This window comes from Saimiri boliviensis, chromosome 2 (genome assembly GCF_048565385.1).
Source record: "Saimiri boliviensis isolate mSaiBol1 chromosome 2, mSaiBol1.pri, whole genome shotgun sequence".
NCBI lineage: Eukaryota > Metazoa > Chordata > Mammalia > Primates > Cebidae > Saimiri > Saimiri boliviensis.
In genome coordinates, this window is record NC_133450.1 from 148,149,951 (window position 1) to 148,175,242 (window position 25,292).

A 25,292-nucleotide genomic window follows, 5' to 3' on the forward strand; every position below is an offset into this window, starting at 1 on the left:
GGTCAGCCAGGGGTGGGGAAAAAAAAAGGGAGCAGTCAAAGAAGTGAGGGCTGTAACTCTCACAGCTGCCCAGGACTTACTCTCACAAATCACGTACCAGATGTGGGCAAAGAGAGTACTACACAGTTGAGCTGCCCACTGGCTTCTCTGCTCAGAAGGCGCTCAGGAAGGGGCTGGGACTGGGCTGAAAGTCATCAGGACCTCCAGATAAGGGCTGTCTGGGAGGCAGGAGCTGACAATGATCAGAGTCATCCCATGATGGCAGGCTGGAGTCTGGCTCATTCACTTGGTGTCCTCTGATGCTTTCCTCTTCCCAGCTCTGATTCATTCCTACCCTAGAAGGGAGGCCTGCATTCTTGAAGACAGAAGGACTACATCTGAGCAGCCAGGACACAGGGAGACTTAGGGTTTTTTTTTTTTTTTTTTTTTTTTTTGCTCTTGTTGCCCAGGCTGGAGTGTAGTGGTGTGATCTCAGCTCACTGCAACCTCTGCCTCCCAGGTTCAAGCGATTCTCCTGCTTCAGCCTCCGGAATAGCCGGGATTACAGGCACCCACCACCATGCCCAGCTAATTGAGAGTGATTATTGTCTCCAATTAAACAAAATAAATTTACAGAACTTCTTATAAGGCACTGTGTGTGGAAGCAAGCAACCCAGTCTTTCTTCTCTGCTCCCAGAAACAGTGCCCGATCAGCATAGGGAAGGGAGAGCTGCACATGAGTATTGGGGTGGGAAAGGAGGCTTAATTTGGACATGGTCAAGGGTTTGAGTTTGGCATATCTATGATCTGAGGAAGAGGAGACCTCTCCGGACATTTGGCAAAGCCTAAAATCCCATTTGTCTTCATGAACAGTATGTTCTTGGGGATCCACTATAACCTTTTTACTTGTCCTCTTTGCAGATTTAAAAAGAGATAACTATTCCCCTGAAAGGATAAATTCCACCTTTGGACTTGAGATAAAAATAGAATCAACTGAGGAGCCTCCAGCAACTATGAAAAGGGAGGAGCAAGAAGATCCCAGTATTTGCCCTACCTGCCAGGAACTCTGTGATAACAAAGATTGATCGACGTGATGTGACGTTGATTACATCAGCGCCTCCTTGGGACACACCTCTGAGCCTCACCTCTCCTCCTACCCAAAGGCCTCATTGGTATATGATCAGTGGGTTCTCCTAGATACTGACCTCTGCCCAGGGCACTTGGCAGCTCCATCCTCAAGTTCCACATGAAGACGCTTGGTTGAGCCAGCTGGGAATATTGTTCTTGTATACCTCATTGCTTTAGCTGGCCACTTGGAACCTTGGAGCAGAATGCTGCACATTAAAGGATGGGGTGGTGGGGATGAATTTAATTTATTTTCTCACTATGTGTGCAGACTGGACCCCCTACTGCTGTTTGTCACCTCACCCACAGACTGTCTTTATGTCTATGTATATGTACATAAAAAGTTATGTGACTTCCTCTTCTGTTTTTTCCACAGCATAGGACTTTGAATAGCAGTGATAGGAAAAACAATGGAATGAGGGTGGATTTGCACAGATTGGAGCACAAACTAACCAAGTATCCTGGTGAAATCTAGGTGGGTTTGAGATATTGTCAGTGAATCATATGATGCCTGGATATTTCAGGTTTCTGTAAAGGAAAGAGAAATCTAAAACAAATAACCTTCATGTGTATTTTTTTTGAGATGGAATTTCACTCTTTGCTCAGGCAGGAGTGCAATGGTGTGATCTCTGCTCACTGCATCCTCCAGCTCCTGGGCTTAAGTGATTCTTGTGTTTCAGTCTCCTGAGTAGCTGGGACTGCAGGGGTGCACCACCATGCCCAGCTAATTTTGTGTTTTTAGTAGCGATGAGGTTTCACCATGTTGGCTGGGCTGGTCTCGAACTCCTGACCTCAGGTGATCCACCTGTCTTGGCCTCCCAAAGTGCAGGGATTATAGGCATGAGTCACCATGCCTGGCCTCTGTTTTTTTCTTTTAAACAAGAGAACAAGAATATGAAGAACTGGAAATTATTAGGAAAGGGTTTCCCTTCCTTTAATCTCAGGGATACTATTAGTTAGGACTTGACTAAGTCAGCCTGTAAAATACCACTCCCCTTTCCAAAGTTGTATATATAATATTGCAAGTTAAATTACTTTATGTCAGGTCCTATGAAGAAAGATGTGGTTTCAGTCTGAAAACATGTTTCACAGGTGTTTGCTTCCTTCCAGGGCAGAGTTCCCTGTTCCCCTGGGGTAAAGAATGTGTATATATATTTTGGAATAAGGTTGAGAACATGTCATTGGTTTGTGATGCCCAAGGTGAAAGACTCCTGGAGGTCACACTGTGTAGTATATTTGAGGGATCAGTGATCCCTTTTGTATGCTGGGCCTGGTCACCCTACCTTGAAGAAGCACCAGCTTTTCAAACGAGGAGAGATGGGGGGGCTGGGAGTCGTCTCCCTGTCCTGTTGCATCCCCTTTCTTAATATAAGGTGCTCCACTCTACTGGCAGCAAACCTCCTGGGTTTGAAAAATTCAACTTATCTTTATCTTTAATCCTGACATTAGCTGGCTTGCTACAGATTTTGCTTTAAAAATCTACATTCCCAGATTCTTAGGTATACAGGGGAAACGTTGACTAGGAGGGTGGAAAACCAAGAATTTAAACCAAGAAAACCGATGGTTATATCTGATTCTCGTAAGTTTGAATTACACAAGGGCTAGTTTATACCCCTTTTACTTGGGTTTTGGGGGTAGTGGAATGTGGGAAATTTGGGTGATTTATTGATTGGCAGTTAGGATAAAGTGCTAATGCTTTTGCGGGGGCTTAACAACTTTATCCTATTCTACAAATCAGTAGAGGAACAATTGGTACTCACTTCAGTGCTACATTCAGCTATGGAAAAAGGCAGAGTTTGCTTGCTCAATGGCCAAACTAAAGAATTCAGTTCATTGGTCAAATATTTATTACCTGGAATGGAAATTGAAAGCAAATACATTTGGACTTCAAATTTCTGTGGTGTGCTTTTTGTGTTGTTTGTTTTAAGAAAAGTCAACAGAATAACATTTTTAAAAGACGAACTGCTGAGCAAAAGTCATTGTGGGAATACTTGCATGCAAATACCAATGTGGCAATTTTGACTTTGAGTGATTCATGACCACAAAAGGGTGGAGTATTCCTTCATTCAAACAATTTTATTCAACAGATATTAAGTGCTGTCTCCGTACTGCGTTAGTGATAAGGATGTAGTGTTGAAGATGGCACGGTTTTGCCCTCAGAAAGCTTTGTCTCATGTTTCTTTTGTTTGTTTTGCTCCAAGTTTTGATTTGTAGCTAATAGTAAAGAAATTTAACTTCTGGCCAAATGTCAAATTCAGAAATGCGTTTCATATCCTATCTGCCAGTGGGCAGTTGGTTTGGACTGGGTAAGATAATTAGACCAAATAAGAAGCCATAGCTGGGGCTGGTCTTAGGATCTACTGAGGAAAAGCAGACTGCATAATCCTTGTCTGAGCACAAAACCCTTAACACAGATGGGATCTGAATTTGACTTTGGCAACCAGAGAAGCAGCCACGTTCCAGAGAGACCTCCCCTGAAGACATCCAGTACATAGGAGTTTTTTTACACAAGGCTATATGGTCCTGGAGTGACTGCTGCCTCATGCTATCTTAAAGCTTCTTAGAGCTCTGGGTTATAGAATCAGATATAATTTTGGGTGTTTTTTGCTCTGTTATTATTTTCTCCAGTTTTGTAAAACAAATACTGGATGACTAAGAATTCCCAGAAACCATTTAGTCAGTGCTTTCAAAGACACTTTTTGAGTTGTTGTTACTCTTGTTTTAGATGAGACCTATTGCTCTGGTTCTAGAAATCATATCACAGATTCCCTTGTCGCTTGTTGCCCTTCTCAAGTAGTCACCAACATCTAACACAAAGCAAGACACATAATGTATTGCTTTTGACAATATTTGTTGAAAGAAAAAAATCTTCACATAATAGTGGATTTCATTCACTAGGTAATAAATCAGATTTGCATTTTTAATCTAGAAGGAAATGATTACCAATTCCTTAAGACCCAACACAATTCTTTTGATCTTTCTCTGTTTTAATTTTCTGAGAAATAGGTTTTAACAACCTGTACCTTGTCTATTGAATTCTCACCCAGTTCTTGCCCTTATCACCACTGGTGAGAATACCAGAGTGCAGTCCTTCACTGGTGACTATTGAAATGAGATGATAACTTCCCAGAAACTGCCTAGAAATAATCATCACTTTATTACCCTTTGAAAAGAAGATTGATAGAAAAGTAATTTGAAAGATAGTTCATTACCATGCCCTAGTACAATTTCTTTACTCACATCTCTCTCAAGCATGAGAAAGGGAGGATTATTCTCTGAGGTCGGAATTTGTAGGCTGTATGTTTGCCTCTTTGAAGTCTTGGTATTTAATTTTCTGTAGTCATTTCTTGGGCAATTTTCTAAGAAACTAGTTGAAGCTAATTTATCATAAGTTAAAGTCAAATGACAGAAAAGATTTTCCCCCCTTAACAGCATTTTGTTCCACAGTGGTTAGCTTCTGAAGGAAAATGAGACTTAAATAGCATTTTGAATCTCCAGCCACATGGGTGGGTACACAGAACAGAAAGGATTCTGGAAACCACACTGATTTTTTATTTAGCATGGTTATTATTTTGCGACTTTTCTTTATAGGCGATGTAGAGATAAAATATTGTATTTTTGTGAAACACCCTCCTAAAAATAATTAGGTAAGTTGCTTAATTTTTCAAAGAAAGGCTTTCAGTTCTCAAGAGATAACAAAACTTGGCCTCTATTGTTCTTAGGCTTTTAATATAACTTTATATAATTCATTTAACCTTTCTGTTAACCCCTAGTGCTGAAACGGAGATGAAGATACCTTTTAAAATGAAGGTGAGTGATAATGAGAGATCATTTATGAAGTTCTCTGAAAATCTCATTTAAAAGGCTTCTTGTGAGCATGGAATTCAGTTCAGTAAATAAGGGGTTTTTGTTTTTGGTATTATGTGATAGTTATTTAATGTTTACAGAGGATGCTCAGTGGACCTGTTTCAGCATAAACACAAAAGTGATTTCTGCTATTGCTCCCTTTCCAAGGGGAAAGAGCTCATTGCTCCTTTTGTTTTAAAACTTAATTAAATAATTCAAAATGAGAAAACTCACCATTTCACAGTATGTCTTATTTTGTTTTTTGATGGATTTGGGTTTACTCAGCTAATTTCTTTTGCCATCCTTTCCCCAAAGAAAGTGTTCCAGGAGAAAAAGTAAAGTCCCAAGCTGGCACCATCATTGGTGGCATTTGAGGCATGAAGAGAGAGTAGGTTTAGAATCTTGATACTTATCAAACTTGAAGATTTAAAAAAATGTAATTAATGGTGATTTAAATTTTGTCAGTATTGGGCTGTTTAGGAATAAGAAAATTCTGGCCTATAACTTGCCAGCATCTGCTTTTAGCAACTGATTTTCTTTAGGATTTTCATCTTGTAGTGAATTTTTTCATTGTAACTTAAAAAAATTCCATCTGCTAACTTAGTTGCAAAGTCCTTCCCAATATTATAGTGAAGACTCTTTTGCTAATGGCTATCCCAGTATGGACATAACAATTGCCTTTTGTTGGAGGGCTTTGGGGTAATCACCAATGATGTCACATGTCTGCACTTTGTCTTTGAATAAATCCTTGATTCTGTATCCTAATGGTCACCTTCCAACAGGTCACAGGACTTCAGGATGCTTTGGTGACCAAAAGAAACCCCTGGTATGTTGCCATGTTTTTACAATTCCCTCGTCACCCTGGAAATTTTGTTGATAAGGACTTGGGGAGCAGAGGTGCTGGTAAATACAATGGAGAGGAGGAGGAGAAATGACTACCAGGTGTGTGGGTCTGCTATGGGTGAGGTTAGAGAGTTGTCATGGATGGTAGCAGGATTGGTGAATTATTTTCCTGAGAAAGTAGGGAGTGGTGTGTTCTGGAAGATCACATGTGTATTGCAGATGAAAACAAATATGGGCTGGGCTTCTTGGGATGGGATGTTTGCCTACCATGAAAGGGCTTTTGGGGATGTCTTAGGAGATAGGGAGGAAAGAGGTTTTGTGGAACTGTTTGGTGTATATCCTACTTAAGAAATAATTTTTGAGCATTACGGCATTTATGCACTGACACTAAGATTAAACTTACTAGATAAGACCCACTTCTGTCTTTAGGGCTCTCTAAAACAAATAAGGGGTTTACAGTATGCTGTTTCATAATTTCTCGGCCATGATCATTATAATGACAACTTGTTATTATTGTAGGTAATATGTATTGAGCAGTCGTTATGTCTTGGGCATTGTGCTAAATGTGCACTGTACATAATTTTGTTTAAACAGTGACTTCATGGACTAGGTCTATTATTCTCATTATAAATATTTTAAAATACTGCTTATGAATTAAGTAACTTGACTAAATCAGCTACCAAAGGGAGAGCTGGGATTTGAAGCTAGATCAGATCGACGACATAAAAGTCTATGCAGTGCTAGCCAGGACACTTAAGAGTACTAGAGCATGAATCCCTATGATGGATTGAAAGACAGATTTAAAAATCAGGGCCTAACTTAGGCCATCAGAAGAGAAAAACAAAATGAAGTCTATAGAATGTTTCCTGATGTGTTCTCTGCTCCTGTCATGTTAAGAAAATCTTTCTTGCACAGTTAATGGCAGTCTGTGGACCCCGTGAGTCCATGGGAAAGCCAGTCATGAAGGAATGGGTGGGTTCTTCTGAGTCTGGCACTGTCAGCTGGTGAATTTTTCTGCCTCTATTTGCATGTCTGCCCCTCCCCTCCTTTTTCTGTCTCCTTAGACAGTTTGTTGGTCAATACAACAATACTTACCATTTGAAAGCATTTAGTGACCTGCAGCATATCAATTTATAGTGAAAAATAGAACCTATGCAAGTTACAAAACTTTTATCAGCCTGACCATCACACTGCGTCCCTGGAGGCTGTAGAAGCTGGATTATAATCAAGAGGTTGCTTGAAGTGCATGGAATCAGAACAAAGAGAGGTAGATAAATCAAATTTTTAATGGTGTCAGGCTAAGACATCCTGTTTTATCTCATCTTCTCTGGAGGGATGGGCCTGCCAGTGGGAGTGGAATACTCAAAGTCTGAAATACTTCAGACTGATTCCAAAGGATGCAACAGAATTTCAAGCAACTCTTAGATCAGCCTTGAGAAACATGGACGATGTTGAGAAAATATTTATTTTCTCTTTTTCCATTCTCTCTCACCTTCCTCCCTCTCTCTCACGTTCTGTCTCTTTTTTGTCTCTTTCTCCTCCCTTCTTTATTCCTTTTTTCTTTCTCTGATTCCCTCTTTATGTTATCTCTTTTTACACTACAATGACTGCAAATGTGGATCAACAAACATCATTGATTTTATGAGATAGCAATTTTCCCAGAAATGTAAAATTAGAAAATGTGAGAGCTAAAAAAATAAGAACAATTAAATCCAAAGAAACTGTGCTTCACTCAAAGTTAATAACTATTGTTAGAAGAGAGACTAGAACTCAGGCCTCCTAAGTCACCCTTATTTAGTCTAGTAACGGCCACATTTGTATGTTAAAGCAAATAATTTCCTCTTGTATTGAAATTTTTTTTCTAAAAAATATTCAGATATGTATACAGTTAAATTTCAAACTTGGAAATCTTTATAAGACTGTGATTAAGATGGACCAACTGAGATTTTAATTGTCTATGTGTTTTAATGAGGATGATTCATTAGATATGTGACTTCAGAACTCTAGTTGCAAAATGATATTACAAATTAATGACTTTTACCAATTCTCTTTGCTTATTTGTGTGTGCCTCTGTGTGTGTGTGTGTGTGTGTGTGTGTGTGTGTGTGTGTGTGTATGTGTATAAATAAAAAGCTACTTGGGTGATTACTGAAGCTTTCAAGTGAAAAAGCTCTAAGACTTGGATTTCAATGCGTATTTCAAATATTTCATCTTAGTTAAATCATTTATAATTATTTCGCATTGTCATTAAAAAAAACTTAGGCTGTGGTGCCTTGAATTTTTCTAGGGAAAAACTGGGATTACAGAAAATTCTCTAGGCTGTGGAGCCAGATGGATTTGGGTTTGCAATGAAGCTCTGCCACTGAAGAGTTTGTGGCCTTGAGCAACTTGTTTGACCTCTCTGAACCTCAATTTGTTATCTGAACATGGCAGTAAAATCTGTAAATATACTGAATTATTATTCCTTCTGGCTGTTTTCCATCCTAACAAGGTAGGTGGATGGTCATGCCTAAGGATGTTAATGGCATGCCACAGAGGTGGCAAGGCCCCAGTATGACAAACCCCTCCAAGACTTCTGGAAATGGATGGGAGCTATTACTTGGAGTTGCTGAGGCAGAAGGTGCCTGCCTGTGGGAAAGAGAAGAGAGATTCATCCACGGAGATAGGAAAGATGATGTTTTTGCTGAGAAATGTAGGCTAGTTCATAGATATCAGGAAGACTGACTGCAGCTATAGCCTAAGAAGTCATAGGAAGCGATAATGTCCCTGCCAATCATGAAGCAGATGGAGTCATTTGCCTGGGAATTAACTACATAGCCCTGAACCGTGGGCCTGATGACTTAAAGGTTAGAAGCCCTCACATGTTTTCCAGGCCCCCGTCAACTACCTTTGTCCTTACATATTTTAGAATCCCCATATTTGACTGGCAGTAATTCTCTTATCATTTAGAGAGGAGACTATGTCTAGATTTACAAAAATAAGCTAGTATGCCATTTCTTGTGCCTGAGTGTTATAAAGCAAATTCATCTCTGTAACCTAATATCTAACAAGCAGGGTTAATGCTAGAATTAGAGATGATGTACATAAGGCACTTGATACAGTGGCCCACAAATAGGCATGATGGAAAATTACGAAAAATGTCACGTTATGAATAATTTTATTTCCAAGTTATGAATTAAATTATTTTGTTTAATTACCAAAGCTGTCTCCAATCCAAGATTGGCTGGAACTGCTTCTCTTTTTCAAAGACTAAATAGTTTATGACATAGATATTAGAATGTCAGTATTGAAACGATTCTCTAGGATGTGGGCTAGGCAACAATAATGAATAGGCACCAAAATGTGAAGACTTAACACAGCGAATAGTTATTTCTTGCCTATTTAAAAGTCCAGACAGTGGCAGGTCATTGGGTTCTCTGCTCTACATAGTCTTTCTGGGATCCATGCAGACAGGGTTCTGCCATCTTCAACAGATGGATCTCAAGGCAGCCCTAGGGTTTCTCAGCCCAGTCATCTGAAGAGGAAAGGAACACGGAGGAACACACGGGAAATTTTAGGGGCCAGCCCTAGAAGTGGTACACATCCTTTCGTTCACATGTAATTGGCTAGAACTCAATCAGTGATTAAGGCCATGTCCACCCACAAAAGAGACTAGGAAATGCAGTCTAGCAATATGTCCAAAAATAAGAGAACATTTTTTCTTTTTGAGATGGAGTCTCGCACTGTCACCCAGGGTGGAGTGCAATGGGGCAGTCTCTGCTCACTGCAACCTCCGCCTCCCGGATTCAAGCAATTCTTCTGTCTCAGCCTCCCCAGTAGCTGGGATTATAGGTGCCCTCCACCACGCTTGGCTAATTTTTAGTAGCCATGAGATTTCACTATGTTGGCCAAACTGGTCTTGAACTCCTGACCTGTGATCCGGCGGCCTCAGCCTTCCAAAGTGCTGGGATTATAGGCATGAAGCACTGTGCCCAGTTGAGAAAAATGATTTTAATGAACAGTTAGCAATCAGTTTCAATTTAGGGATTATCTATTCTGGTCTAATTCTTCATTTAATTGTATGTGGTTCTGGAAGTTGTAGTGTTCTTTGGTATGACTTTTCCAAGTGGGGTTTTTTCTTTATATAGAAGTACCTAACACAGTTCTTTTATTTTTTATTTTTTAATTAAGTAATTTATTTTTTTACCTAGCTTTACTGCATTACACAGAGTTCTTCTTATTTAGAACATGGTACGCTTTCGACTAACTCTCCATGTCTTCTTCCACCAGGTATCTTCAAAATCTCATCAGACATATTCCCTTTTTTCCCTCATAATTCATTTATAATGGCCAAGTCTGTTGGATCCAGGAAGTAAAATCTAATTGGAATGAAAGTGGCTTTATTGAGCACTGTTGGGTTTTGACAGCTATAAAATATCCCCATTGTAACTCTTCTCTTGCTGCTTGACCCCCACCCGTTCCCTCTGCCTCCCCATCCCTCTAAGCAACATCATATGAAATCAAACATTTCTTGTCCTCCTTTCTAAATTGCATACAACTGGCCAGCAGGCAAATAGGCAGTAAGGTAAAAGCAGAAATTTACATAAGGATCCTATTAATATACCATACAAATGAGGGCCCTGTGGAGAATGTTAATTCGTTTCCTATACTGAATGGCCATGATCACTGTAAATTTTTACCATGGCAAAACCTAACGTGGAAGTGGAAAGCTTGGGTATACATAAGAGGTGAGAATTGACTAAATTTTATAAAGATAATTATTTCACTTCTTGTTTTGTTTTTGAGACAGAGTCTTGTTCTGTTACTCACGCTGGAGTGCAGTGCTGCGATCTCAGCTCACTTCAACCTCTGACTCCTGGGTTCAAGTGATTCTTCTTTCTCAACCTCCCGAGGAGTTGGGATCACAGGCATGCACCACCATGCCCAGCTAAGTTTTGTGTTTTAGTAGAGATGGGGTTTCACCATGTGGCCAGGCTGGTCTCAAACTGCTGACCTCAGGTGATCCATCTGCCTCCAAAGTGATGGGATTATAGGTGTGAGCCACCACGCCCTGCCAAAGAGGGTTAATTATCATGTACCTTTTCCATGATAATTTAAGTAGAAGACCTTAAAGAGTGCTCCAACTTTAAAGGTTGTATTTATAAGCTTCAAAATGATTTTTAAGCTTGGATCATTTCTTCAAGGGCAATGGGTGGGGAATTGAAATTTTGTGATGAAATGTTTTAATTCATCAATTTTTAAAGTTGAAGATGTTTCTAGAGTACTATTGTGAAAATTTATGATTCACCGTTTTTTTTACACATCAAGAACCATAGCTGACAGAGCATAGGTAAGACAGAGCATGTGGTCTTTTCATAACTTCCTGGTGGCTGCTTAGTTTTTATTTGTTCAATCATCAACTTATGATTTAACTAAAATTAATTTCATGCCTAGCATTTGCAAGGCACTGTGCCCTGATTAGTAAGGTGGGCACTCATAGGTTCATGAGAAGACAGACATAAATAATCTCCTTGCACCAAGAGCTACAGTTGAGGCATTTGCAAAATGCTATTGGAATTTAGCTAAGGAGAGACTTTCTCTTTTGAGAGGGAAGGGAGGGCTTCACAAAGAATGAAAAGCAGTTTACTTGGTAGAGGAAACAACATCTGGGGGAGATGTTTAGGAAATGGTGAATAGTTGTGTGGCTAACTCATAAGGCATACGTTGGGATAAGGTAGAGGAGATAGCGAAAGATGAAGCTGGAAAGAATGGATAAATGTTTTAAAAGCCTATCATGTAATTATAGGGAGTTAAGTTTTATCATGCAGGTTAGAGAAGTTAGCAAATGTTTTGAACATAATTAATTCTGGGTCAATTAATTAATTAATTCTGCAAACATTTATGAATCGTCTACTGAGTGCAAACTACTTGGCCTTAGAAGTATAACAGTGAATAAGATGTGGACTCTGCCCATGGGAATTTATAGTTTGGTGAATGATTACAACCATTAGAGATGGTTCTAAGGTGTTTTGGAAAGAGCTTTAATTGCTCATATCATCACCCTCTTCCAAATTCACTTCATTTCACCATTAATCTTACTATTTTTATTTTATGTGGCTGACGGAAGTTTCCTCAATCTTTGTCAAGTGTTTTTGAAAATACTGCTTTCTTACTGATCTATAATATAAACCCTATGTGAAAACAATGTAATTCATGTACAAGCAAGAAAAAAAATCTCTCATTCACCCTTTCAATCTCATTGGCCCCTCCTCACACCTGTCCTGTAAAGGAAGCCTGGCGTATCCAACCATGCCAAGTTTTACTGTACTTTGAGACAAGTTGCTATAACTATGTGTGCACTGAGGGATACATAGTCCCAAATTAATTGTCCTAGCACAAGGTGGTAAGTGCAGAGAGAGAAAAGGTACATCAGAAGCCATCCTGTGGGCACTTAGTATGTGCAGCCAGTGTTGGGGGTGGGGGCAGGCGGACATTTCAAGCAGAAGGTATGCTTGAGGAAAAGGAGTGGTTTGCTTTGTCTGGAGCTTCAAGTATTTCGGAACGAATGTTTTGTTTGATTCATAAAGGAGAAATTAGAGGCTAAGAGTGGGAGAATTACGTGGCCATCTTGAAGAATAAAAGGTTTTAAAGATAGTGCTCAGGCTTATTTGACCAACATTTCTTCCTTTATGGCCATCCAGTGAATTCAAGTGAGATGTGAGAGGGAGAAAGGAAACCCCTTTATTGACTCAACAAAATTCTCCCATAAGTTCATATTCTTGCTTCAACAAATCTCATAAAACAATGAAAATCATGGCCCTAGTATAAACTACCAAACATTTCTTCTGCCATAGGCTACTTTTTAAGCTTGTTGGCACCTTTTATATGACCTGTGTGTCTTTTCTGAGATTTTGAGTGTCACATATTTGACCCTGCTTCGTTTACCTTGGACTGACTGAACCGCCTGGATTAGTGATAGATTTTCATTGGACCATAGGGTCTGAACCTGGGCATTCAGGAGGAGCATGCTGAGATAAACAACACATTAAAAACGACTGCAGAGACACACGTGGTGGCTCGCATCTGTAATCCCAGCACTTTAGGAGGCCAAGGTGGGCAGATCATTTGAGGTCAGGGAGTTTGAGACCAGCCAGGCCAACATGGCAAAACCCCGTCTCAACTAAAAATACAAAACTTAGCCGGTTGTGGTGATGCATGCCTGTAATCCCAGCTACTCAGGAGACTGAGGCTTGAGAATCAGTCAAGCTTGGGAGGCGGAGGCTGCAGTGAGCCAAAATTGTACCACTGTACTCCAGCCTGGGTGGCAGAGGGAAACTCTGTCTCAAAAACAAACCAACAAACAAATAGCCTGTAGGTATGTATGATTTTAAAAGAAAGAAAATGACCTTTCTCCTGTATACTTTTTAGAGTAAGGAAAGGCAATAAAACATTAAAAGTTCTAAGCAGTGAAGTAAAATTTTCTCAGGTCTCTGACCCCTGACCCCGCTCAAAGCAATTTCTAAAGTACGAGCAGATTATAAAATTGTGCCATCTCTGACTGATGTACTTTTTAGTTCCCAGAGAAAATACTTCATTAGGCTTTGGTGAATTAGCCAAAAACTCTGAACAGTTCTTTGGGTGAGGGAGGATTGACTTGCCCAGGACTCTGCTCATGGCCACTTGCCTACCTGGGAAGGATGCTTTGGCATTCTTTGAGAGGAAGAAGGCCAAGTAAGGTTAAGGCAATACCAGTAAGCTTGTCCTGTCTGCTGACACAGGAAGCTTCTATGCCTTCTTATCTTGTTTTTGGCCTCACTCAGGTACAGTAACCTCCTGCTAGTCCAGCTGTGATCAAAACACTCACCCCAGCCTCCATCCTGAGCCTCCCAGCCCCAGCTAGGATTTGAACTCATGGTCCCAAGAGCAGGATGGGTTAGTGCTCAAGGGCTCCCACGCTGGCTTCATCAAAGCTTTTTTGTGCACATCTCCATTATGTGAATAGCTCTGTTAACCAAACCTATTATCTTTCCCCCTTGGTTTTCAACTTGAGAAAGGGAAAGCAACTTCTTTAATGGCCCACAGATTGATGATTAACATTTTACATGTCCCTGCTGCTAAGTAAAAGAACTGCTTTGTGGACAGTGAAAATGCCTAGGAGAAGGAAGCGGGAGTCAACTCGGTTTATTAAGTTGTGCTGCTTCATTAATCACAATCTTTTTTTATGGCAGCGCTTAAAGGCCCATCCATTGTACTTCTCGGGAATGGGGTAGATCAAAACCAAGTGCTTTTAGTGCACCTTTGACATCTGGCATAGCAGCCGGCTATCTGCGATATTGCTCTCAAGCAGTATGGGGAGCTGCATTTACTGTGACCATGCTGGCCCCTCTGATTTAAGCTACTGCAGAGGGCAATGAATTACCTTAAAGGAGCTCCACTGCAGAACTCCAAGTTTTATGCCGGACCCCTGCCGGCTTCCCCACTTTATGAGTATGAACAATCAGACAATTGAACTGATTTGACTTTGCCACTCCTGGAGTTTCATTGCTGCGAACCTGGGGATGTAATGATGGCAATGCCATGCTAAGTGCTGCTCTGACTAGCAGCAGTGCCTGCTGCCCATTCAAGTAGGGCACCCATTCTTGTTAGCTGAAAACTGCTCTGATTTGCAGCAAGGGGGAAAAGAGATCCCATGCAATCAGATTAACTCAACTCTGAATGTTATTTTCATTTAACACTGTGGAACCAGGCAGTGTCCCAATTTTTTTTTTTTAAATGGTAAACTCATTAAAAGGCAGGGTTCTTTTGCAAGTAGTCGTATAACACTGATGTGGAAGGCACCTGCCAAGTCCTGATACAGATTGCAGACACATACGTTCATAGAAACTTACATATATAACACACATATACACCTACTCCGTAGACAGGCTCAGGCTGTCTTATACAAAGAATCAGCAACATAAATATTTGTTGAATTGATTAATTAATCCAAGAAGATGAAACATTTCCCCATGTAGGGACAAAAATTTCATTCACTTTTACAACAGTAAGTGCTAGAAGACAGTAAAATGCTATTTACCAGATTTCAGGGAAAAAGTTAAAATTTATTGTCCAAGACTCCTATACTCTGCCAATTTCTTGTTACTATGTGAAAATGCAAAAAAAAAAAAAAATCCAAATAAGCAAGACAGCATAAGAATAGTAACTACATGGTTTTCCTAGATAATGAAAAAAAAGACTATTTTCAAAGACATTTATCAGAACGCTGAAAGATGAATCAAACACAAAGGAGGAAATAATAATTGACAGTGCTTGCCATGTGCTAGGCACTCTTCTGGGCACAAATGAATTCATTCAATTATTTTTGTGCAAACCAATGAGGTGTAGCTACTATTATTATTCCCTAGTTCGGGTGAGGAAGCTGAGGTATAAAGAAGTGCACTTTCTTGTGCAAAACCATCCATCCAATAAGAGGTGGGGCCAGGATTTGAATCCCAGCATTTGGGCTTCAAATTTTGCACCCTTAACCCTTACACTGTGCTGCCTCTCATAAGACTTTAAACATAATAAATTAATATTGAATCAATTATCAAGTGAGGCAATCTAAATTATTGCCTCACTTACTATTTACAAAATTGAATGCTAAAAAAGAAAATTATTTTTGTTCCAGGTGATATGCTGCAAAACCCAGGAAAAAGATAACAAATACAAAGGAAGTAGAGTAACTCATCTTTTAAGCAAAGATACTAAACATATGACTTAAAAAAAAAAGTAATTGTGTTGACTTTAAATTGATGATTATATGACTGTAGGCTTAAGCACACTTAAAGAAAAGAAAGCTTTACTGTAACCACTCATAAAGTATTTAAAAGAATGTCTATCTATAATTCAGATCAAACATCTATGAAAGGCATCTAAAAATGCTGGATAAAGACATAAGATAAAATATAAGAATCTCTAGCAAACATATTAGGACTTAGAATAGGACTCAAAGATAGCTATGTAGAATAAAATAGAAAACTATAGAAATCAGTCAATGTAACAATCATTTATAGTAATAAATATAATGAGTTTAAATTTCCCCATTAAAAGTTATTACAGACTAAGTTTTTAAAGCATCCTACCAAATAATACATAGATAATTCTCACACATCTACTGCATCCCTAAACACAAGATCTCACATCTCCCTTTTTTTGAGATAATGTCTGGCTTTGTCACCCAGGCTGGAGTGCAGTGGCACGACCTTGGCTCACTGCAATCTCCACTTCCCAGGCTGAAGCCATCCTCCCACCTCAGCCTCCCGAGTAACTGTGACTACAGGCTTGCACCACCACACCTGGCCAATTTTTGTATTTTCGTAGAGACAAGGTTTCACCATGTTGCCCAAGCTGGTCTTGAACTCGTGAGCTCAAGCCATCCAGCCACCTTAGCCCCCGCAAAGTGCTGGGATTACAAGCGTGAGCCACAGTGCCCAGCATCTCACATCCCTTTTGAAAAGAATTTAGAAAATTAAAAAAGGAGATAGGTGGTGAAGGTCATATGACGTAGTGTGCTGACTATGTATAAAACACAGTTCTCTGCTATAGATATATAGCAGTGAACCGTACCTTGTGAAGGTGACAGTCCTGTCCGGATGGTGGTGGTAGTGGGGGAAGAGAATAACCCAGTGACCCAGGGTTAGCAAAATGCAAGGTCTAGGGGAATAATTCCCACAAGAGTACCCTTATTTTGACACTATTGTGAATTTGGAGGATTCCCAAAATCATTCTCTGGTGTGACAATTCCCTAGGACGACTCACAGAAATCACTGAATGCTATTATACTCATAGATATGTTTTATTTCAGGGAATGGATAGAAGGTACAGCCAGCCAAGGAAGGGATGCATAGGGCAGAAGCTAGGAGAGGTCCAAAGCACCTGGCCATCCTCTCCCCATGGAGTCATGAATAGCAGTACCTCCTCCTGACCATGATAGGTGATAACACATCTCTCCTGTTTTCTTCCTTAATTACTGGGATTAATTCCCATACTGTTCACACAGCTGTCTTTTAGTCCACATTCCTTCTGGAGGTCAGAACTGACATGACCTGACCCAAATCCCCATCATAAATCACATTGTTAAGACTGTCCCATGATCAAAGCCTTTAGACAAATGGAGACACTCCAGTCAGCCAGGACATTTCAGGAGCCTCCACCTCCCAGTAGCCCAGGGCTAAATCTAGAAGGCTCCTAGATAAGGTTGATTCTTCACTGCACAATAACTAGACAATGGTAACTAGAAAACAAATGCAATAACTAGACAACAAATACAATGATAGCAAAAGAGAGTAAAGGGACAGAGAGGGAAGTGACGGTGTCTCCCCTTGTGGATAGGGGGCAGGAGAGGCTGCTCTTGAAGCCTAAATGAAGAGAGGGAATTCAGCCACATGGACATTCAGGGAAGAGCATTTCAGGCAGAGGAAACTGCAAGATCAAAGGCACTGAGGCAGAGCACATTTGGGAAGGAACAGCAAGGAGGTCATTTTAGCTCAAAAGGGATGAGTAGGGTGTGGGCCCTGGGGGAGTGGTGAGTGGCAGGAGAGAACATCAAAAGAGATTGGGGGGTTGGAGGGGGACACATCCTACAGGGCCTTGTATGATTTGGACTTGGTGAAATCACTGGAAGAGCTTGAGCAGAGGAAAGACATGCTCTGACTTGGATTACAAAAAGTTTGCCCTGGTTCCCGTGTTGAGCATAGTGGAGCAAAGGAAAAATTGGGAAGCTCAGTTAGATGACTGTAATAGTGAAGGTCAGAGGTGACAGTACCAGAGCTGGAATGGGACAAAACATGAGAGAAGTGGGTGGATACTGGATCTGGAATATATAAATAGATATTTTATTTTTTGAGATGGAATTTTTGAGACAGAATCTCCTCTGTCACCCAGGCTGGAGTGTAGTGGCAAAATCTTGGCTCACTGCCTCCCAGGTTCTAGTGATTCTCTGATCTCAGCCTCCTAAGTAGCTGAAATTACAATGGATCTGGTTTATCTTAAAGAAAGAACAATCAGGATTTGCTGACAGATTGGATTCCTGAAGATTCCTCATTTTACTATGTAAACATTTACTGCATTGATTTAGGCATGGCTTTTTTTCTTTTGTCAGTAAATGGCCTGAAGCAGGGTGACCCTTCTTGATCTAAAACATCTGTTTGATGTAGCCTCAGTTATTTCTCCTATTCTAATTTGTTCTGTTTTCTTCCTTAATTGGCCACATTTCTCTGACTTGTTCTTTGTATTGAGCTATTATTTTCTTAAATCACTTTTATCCCTTTATTCTTTTCTTTGCATTCTCTAAGTGCTTCTCCAGTTTATCTCTTTTTTTGTTTGTTTGTTTGTTGGTTTCTTTTGTTAATCAGGGTTGACATTTTTGCAGTCCTAAGGGGTGCATTCATGGTTAGACAGTTAGATAGGTGGTCACTTCTGAGACATGGTAGACTACAGTCTTGTGGTTGGGGGCAAGGAGGAAGATAGCAACAGAGGGTCCCAACCTTCAGTAGATGGGGGACAGTCAAGCCTAGGGATCATGGCAGATAGAAGCACAGGATCAGCAGCAAGGAGAGTTCATACTTACCTGTCAGAGATAATGCTTGATCCCATAGATGCTCCTCTCTGAGTCAGCAAACAGGGTTCAAGCAGACTCAGTTATTGGGAGTTATTTTATTTTTTAAAAATTATTTCAAAATCTATGCTGCTTAGAAGCCTAAGAGGAAGAAACTGATCAAATCAACAGCACAGATGTATATGTAATTAAATTCTCATACTAATTGGGGATGTCTGTTTGTAGCTATCCTCCACTATACCCAATAATCTGATCTGTCAGAAGTTTGTTTTATAGCTTTTTCAAAGAGTCAACTTTTTGTTTCATTGACCATCTCTACTTAGTTTTGATGAATTTCTACTCTTTATATTATTTTTCTTTTTCAATTTTATTTGTGTTTAACTTATTGAGCTGAAATCTTGGTTCAGTTTAAATATTGCTTTCTAAACTGTGTAAACGTATGTATGTGTTCCACTGTTTCACTTGGTGACATCCCATAAATATTGGTATTTAGAGCTCACATTATTTTCATATCTAAATCATTTGTAATTTGATTTCTTCTTTAATCCAAGAATTACTTAGAAGTTTATTCTTACATTTCTAGGTGCTTTGATTTTTTATTGTTGGTGGTGGTGGTGATGGGATCTTTATTTTCTTCTAATTTTTCCACTATGACAATTTCTTGTTTTTGGAATTTATTGAGACTTTTTGTGACTCAATACAAAGTACATTTTTATGAATGTTCCATGTGTTTGAAAATAAAGTGCATTTTTTCAGGTTCTTAAAAAAAATAATGTGCATTTTTTTGTTTATTGGGTACAGAGTTAAATATTTTTATGTAGTAGATCAAACTTGTTAACTGTGTTATTAAAATATTTTCTAAATATTCTTTGACAAAAACCTGTTTGATCTAGGATCTGAGAACTGTATGATTTTTGTCCTTTGTGGGTATTTCAATTTCCCCTTGGAACTCGAGTAGATTTTTCTATATATATTTCAAAACTACATGGTTAGGTATGCAACAAAAGTAGATGATGGCCAGATGCAGTGGCTCATACCTATAATCCCAGGACTTTGGGAGGGTGAAGTAGACGGATCACTTGACTTAGGTATTCAAGACCAGCCTGGTCAATGTAGCAAAACCCCATCTCTTAAAAAAAAAAAAGCTGGGCATGGTGGTGTGCGCCTGTAGCTCCAGCTACTTAGGAAGCTAAGATGGGAAGGTCACCTGAGCCTGGGAGGTCGAGGCTGTAGTGAGACATGATTGTATCACTGCAAGTTAGCCTGGGTAACAGAGACCCTGTCTCAGGAAAAAAAAAAAAAAAAAAAAAAAGTAAATGACTGTAGGTGATTTTAATTTTTAAAATGCTAAGTAATCCAAACTATAAGTTTTTTTGGATTTGTTACTATTTCTACATCCAAAAAAATCTTTTTGCTAGCGTTTATCTATGACATTTTTTTCTCATTAATTTCTCTCAATTATGAGTGACTTCAACACAAATACTAATTAGATATTTGAAGAGGATTTTCTCCATTGATGGAAACCTATGGGATATTTTTTCCAACATATAATTTTCGATTATTATGGATACATAATAGTTATCCATATTTATGGATACACGTGACATTTTGACACAAACATACAATGTGTAATGATAAAATCAGAGTAACTGAGGTAGCCAGCGCCTCAAATATTTATTTCTTTGTGTTAGGGGCATTCTATTTCATTTTTTAAGTTATATTGAAATATACAATAAATTATTGGTAACCATAGTCACCATATTGTGCTACTGAACACTAGATCTTATTCCTTCTCCCTAACTGTATTTTTGCACCCAATAACCATCCCTTTTTTATTTCCCCATCCCCACTATCCTTCCTAGCTTTTGGCAACCATTATTCTACTCTCTATCTTCATTTTTTTTCACTTCCTATATATTAATGACAGCATGCAATATTTGTCTTTTTGTTCCTGGCTTATTTCATTTCACATAATATCCTTCATTTCTATTCGTGTTGTTGCAAATGACAGGATTTCATTCTTTTTTATGACTAAATAATATTTCGTTGTGTATATGTACCACATTTTCTTTATCCATTTATCAACTGATAGAACCTTAGATTGATTCCATATCTTGTTTATTTTGAATAGTGCTGCTATAAATGTGTTAATATGGTTGTCTAGATACTTCTTTTCTTTTCTTTTTTCTTTCTTTCTTTTTTTTTTTTTTTTGACAGAGTCTCACTTTGTTGCCCAGTCTGGAGTGCACTGATACAATATCAGCTCACTGCACCTCCGCCTCCTAGGTTCAAACAATTCTTGTGCCTCAGCCTCCCGAACAGTGGGGACTACAGGCATGCACCACCACCCCTGGCTAACTTTTTGTATTTTTAGTAGAGACGGGATTTCACCATGTTGGCCAGGCTGGTCTTGAACTTTTGGCCTCAAGTGATCTGCCCACCTGTGCCTCTCAAAGTGCTGGAATTACAGGCGTGAGCTGCTGTGCCTGGCCTAGATAGCTCTTTGATATAGTGTTGCGTTTTGGATAAGTCATTTTAACTGGAATGAGATGATATCTAATTGTCATTTTAATTTGCATTTCTCTGATTATTGGTGATATTGAGAATTTTTTCCATACCTGTCAATCATTTGTATGTCTTTTTTTTTTTAGACAGAATTTTTGTTCTGTTGCCCAGACTGGAGTACAGTGGTGTGATCTTGGCTCACTGCAACCCCTGCCTACTGGGTTCAAGTGTTCCTCCTGCCTCAACCTCCTGAGTAGCTGGGATTACAGGTGCCTGTCACCACACCTGGCTAATTTTTGTATTTTTAGTGGAGCCTGGGTTTAACCATGTTGGCTGGGCTGGTCTTGGACTCCAGACCACAAGTGATCCGCCCACCTTGGCCTCCCAAAGTAGTGGGATTGCAGGCACGAGCCACCGCGCCCAGCCTGTATATCTTCTTTTGACAAATGTCTGTTCAGATATTTTGCCCATTTTAAAATCAGATTATTATTTTTTTGCTATGGAGTTGTTTGAACTACTGATATATTATATATTATGGATATTAATCCCTTGTCAGATGAGTAGCTTGCAAATGTTTTCTTCCATCCTTTGGGTTGTGTCTTCACTTTATCAATTGTTTCCCTTGCTGTGCAGAAGATTTTCAGCTTGACATAATTTTATTCATCCATTTTTTGCTTCTGGTGCCTGTGCTTTTGAGGTCTTACTCAAGAAATCTTTACTCACAAAAATGTCCTAAAGTGTTTCTGCAATATTTTCTTCTCAAGAAATGTTTTTAGTTTCAGGTCTTAGACTTAAGTCTTTAGTCCATTTTGAGTTGATTTTTATATGTGACAAGAGATAGGCATCTAGTTTTATTCTTCTGTGTTTAGATATCCAATTTTCTGAGCACCATTCACTGAAGAGACTGTTCTTTCCCTAATGTGTGTTCTTGGTACCTTTGTCAAAACTCATTTGGCTTTAAATACATGGATTTATTTCTTTGTTCTCTCTTCTATTCGGTTGGTCTGTGCGACTCTTTATGCCACTATCATGCTGTTTTGGCTACTATAGCTTTGTCGTATAATTTGAAGTCGGGTAATGTAATGCCTCCAGTTTTGTTCTTTTTGCTCAGTATTGTTTTGGCCATCCTAGGTCTTTTGTGGTTCCATATAAATTTTTGGATTATTTTTTCTATTTCTGTGAAATGTGCCATTATATTTTGATAGAGATTGGACTTAATCTGTAGATTGCTTTTGATTGTACAAATATTTTTAATTTTTAAAAAAAATTTCAATAGGTTTTTGGGGAACAGATAGTGTTTGGTTACATGAGTAAGTTCTTTAATGGTGATTTCTGAGATTTTGGTGCATTCATCACCTGAGCAGTGTACACTGTACCTAATGTGTAGTCTTCTATCCCTCGTCACCCCCTACCCTTTCCTTCAAGTCCCCAAAGTCCAGTGTATCATTCTTATGGCTTTGCATACTCATAGCTTAGTTCCCACATATGAGAGACAACATTCAATGTTTGTTTTTCCATTTTGAGTTGCTTCACTTAGAATAATAGTCTCCAATTCCATCCAGGTTGTTGCAAAGGCATTATTTCATTTTTTCTTTTTTTTTGAGACAGAGTTTCGCTCTTGTTACTCAGGCTGGAGTGCAATGGCGCGATCTCGGCTCACCGCAACCTCTGCCTCCTGGGTTCAGGCAATTCTCCTGCCTCAGCCTCCTGAGTAGCTGGGATTACAGGCACGCACCACCATGCCCAGCTAATTTTTTGTATTTTTAGTAGAGACGGGGTTTCACTATGTCGACCAGGATGGTCTCGATCTCTTGACCTCGTGATCCACCCACCTCGGCCTCCCAAAGTGCTGGGATTACAGGCTTGAGCCACCGCGCCCGGCCCATTATTTCATTTTTTAATGCCTGAGTAGTAGTCTATGGTGTGTGTGTGTGTGTGTGTGTGTGTGTGTGTGTGTGTGTGCATGTGTGTGTGTGCGCCACATTTTCTTTATCCACTTGTTGATTGATGGGATCTGAGCTGGTTCCACATTTTGGCAATTGCAAATTGTGCTGCTATAAACATATGTGTACGAGTATCTTTTTCAAATCATGACTTCTTTTCCTCTGAGTAGACAGCTAGTAGGGGGACTGCTGGATCAAATGGTGGATCTACTTTTAGTTCTTTAAGGAATCTGCACACTGTTTTTCATAGTGGTTGTATTAGTTTACATTCCCACCAACAGTGTAAAAGTGTTCCCTTTTTATCACATCCATGCCAATATCTATTTCACCACATCCACGCCAACATCTTGAGTTTCGGTCTGTCACCCAGGCTGGAGTGCAGTGGTGTGATCTAGGCTCACGGGTTTAAGCAATTCTTGTGCCTCAGCCTCCTGTGTAGCTGGGATTATAGGTGTGCACCACCACACATGGTTAATTTTTGTATTTTTAGTAGAGATGTGGATTCACCATGTTGGGCAGGCTAGTGTCAAACTCCTGGCCTCAAGTGATCCACATGCCTCAGCCTCCCACAGTGCTGGGACTACAGGTGTGAGTTACTGCACCTGGGCTGTATATCTTCTTTTGAGAATTGTCTTCATGTCCTTAAACCACGTTTTGATAGGATCGTTTTTTTTTTCTGGCTGATTTGTTTGAGTTAGTTGTAGATTCTGGATATTAGTTCTTTGTTGGATATACAGATAATGAAGATTTTCTCTCACTCTCTGGGTTGTCTGTTAACTCTGGTGATTATTTCTTTTGCTGTGCAGAAGATTTTTAGTTTAATTAAGTCCCATCTATTTATGTTTGTTTTTGATGCATTTGCTTTTGGGTCCTTGGTCATGAGGTCTTTGCCGAGGCCAATGTCTAGAGAGGTTTTTCCTACATTATCTTCTAGATTATTTATGGTTTCAGATCTTAGACTTAAGTCTTTGATCCATCTTGAGTTTATTTTTATATAAGGTGAGAGATGATTTCATTATTCTACATGTGGTTTGCCAGTTATCCCAGCACCATTTGTTGAAATGGGTGTCCTTTCTCCATGTTATGCTTTTGTTTGCTTTGTTGAAGGTCAGTTGGCTCTAAGTATATGGCTTTATTTCTGGGTTCTCTCTTCTGTTTTATTGGCCTATGTGCCTATTTTTATACCAGTACCATGCTGCTTTGGTGACTACGGCTTTATAGTATAGTTTGAAGTTGGGTAATGTAAATACCTTTGGATTTGTTCCTTTTGCTTCGTCTTGTTTTGGCTATGTGGACTCTTTTTTGGTTCCATATAAATTTCAGGATTTTTTTTTTCTTGTTCTGTGAAGAATGATGGTAGTATTTTGATGGAAATTGCATTGAATTTGTTCATTGCTTTGGCAGTATGATTATTTTCATAATATTGATTCTACCCATCCAGGAGCATGTGTTTCCATTTGTTTGTGTTGCCTGTGATTTATTTCAGCAGTGTTTTGTAGTTTTCCTTGTAGAAGTATATTTCATGTCCTTGGTTAGGTATATTCCTACGTATTTTATGTTTTTGCAGCTTTTGTGAAAGGAGTTGAGTTCTTAATTTAATTCTCACTTTTGTTGCTGTTGCTGTCTAGCAGAGCTACTGATTTGTGTACAGTAATTTTGTGTCCTGAAACTTTGCTGAATTAATTTACAAGTTCTAGGAACTTTTTGGATGAGTCTTTAGGGTTTTCTAAATGATAGGATAATATTATCAGCAAGTAAAGACAGTTTGACTTCCTCTTTAACAATTTGGATGCCCATTATTTCTTCATCTTATCTGAGTGCTTTGGGTAGGACTTCCAGTACTACGTTGAATAGAAGTGGTGAGTGTGGGCATCCTAGTCTTGTTCTAGTTTTCAGGGGCAATGATTTCAACTTTTCCTCATTCAGTATAATGTTAGCTGTGGGTTTGTCATAGGTGGCTTTTATTACGTTAAGACATGTCTCTTCTATGCTGCTTTTGCTGAAGGTTTTAGTATGGGCATTTTAACAATATTGATTCTTCCAGTTCATTAACATGGAATATCATTCTGTTTATGTGTTTCCTTTTCAATTTCCTTTATCAGTGTTTTATAGTTTTCATTGTAGAGATCGTTTATATCTTTAGTTAATTCCTAGGTATTTTATTTTATTTATAGCTATTGTTAGCAGAATTAATTTCTTGGTTTCTTTTTTAGATTATTCACTGTTGGCATATAGAAATGTTGCTGATTTTTTGTATGTTGATTTTGTATCCTGAAACTTTACTGAACTTATTTATCGGCTTTAATATATTTTTTTTGTGTGGAGTCTTTAGGGTTTTTTCCCCTGAAATATTAGATCATATAATTTTCAAACAAGGATAATTTGACTTCTTTTCCAATGTGAATGTCCTTTATTTCTTTCTCTTGTTCTGATTGCTCTGCCTAGGACTCCCAAGTACTGTGTTCAGTAACAGGGGTG

At 39.1% G+C, this 25,292-nt stretch overlaps 1 protein-coding gene across 18 annotated transcripts in view; it reads left to right on the forward strand.

Moving 5' to 3' along the window:
• TRPM6 (transient receptor potential cation channel subfamily M member 6) overlaps window positions 1-25,292 on the forward strand; it is a 375,800-nt gene that overhangs the window by 184,375 nt on the left and 166,133 nt on the right. For 15 of the 18 annotated variants that reach the window (XR_012516553.1, XR_012516546.1, XR_012516543.1 and 12 more), the window contains 3 exons: window positions 901-1,579; window positions 4,878-4,914; window positions 5,733-5,776. Coding sequence is in view for 1 of the 18 variants with exons in the window: in XM_010341208.3 (XP_010339510.2) it covers window positions 901-1,064 (164 nt within the window). In the remaining 17 variants the exon portion in view is untranslated. Of the gene's footprint in view, window positions 1-900; window positions 14,951-25,292 lie in introns of those variants that run through there. The other 3 variants (XR_012516547.1, XR_012516550.1, XM_010341208.3) reach the window with 3 other exon arrangements.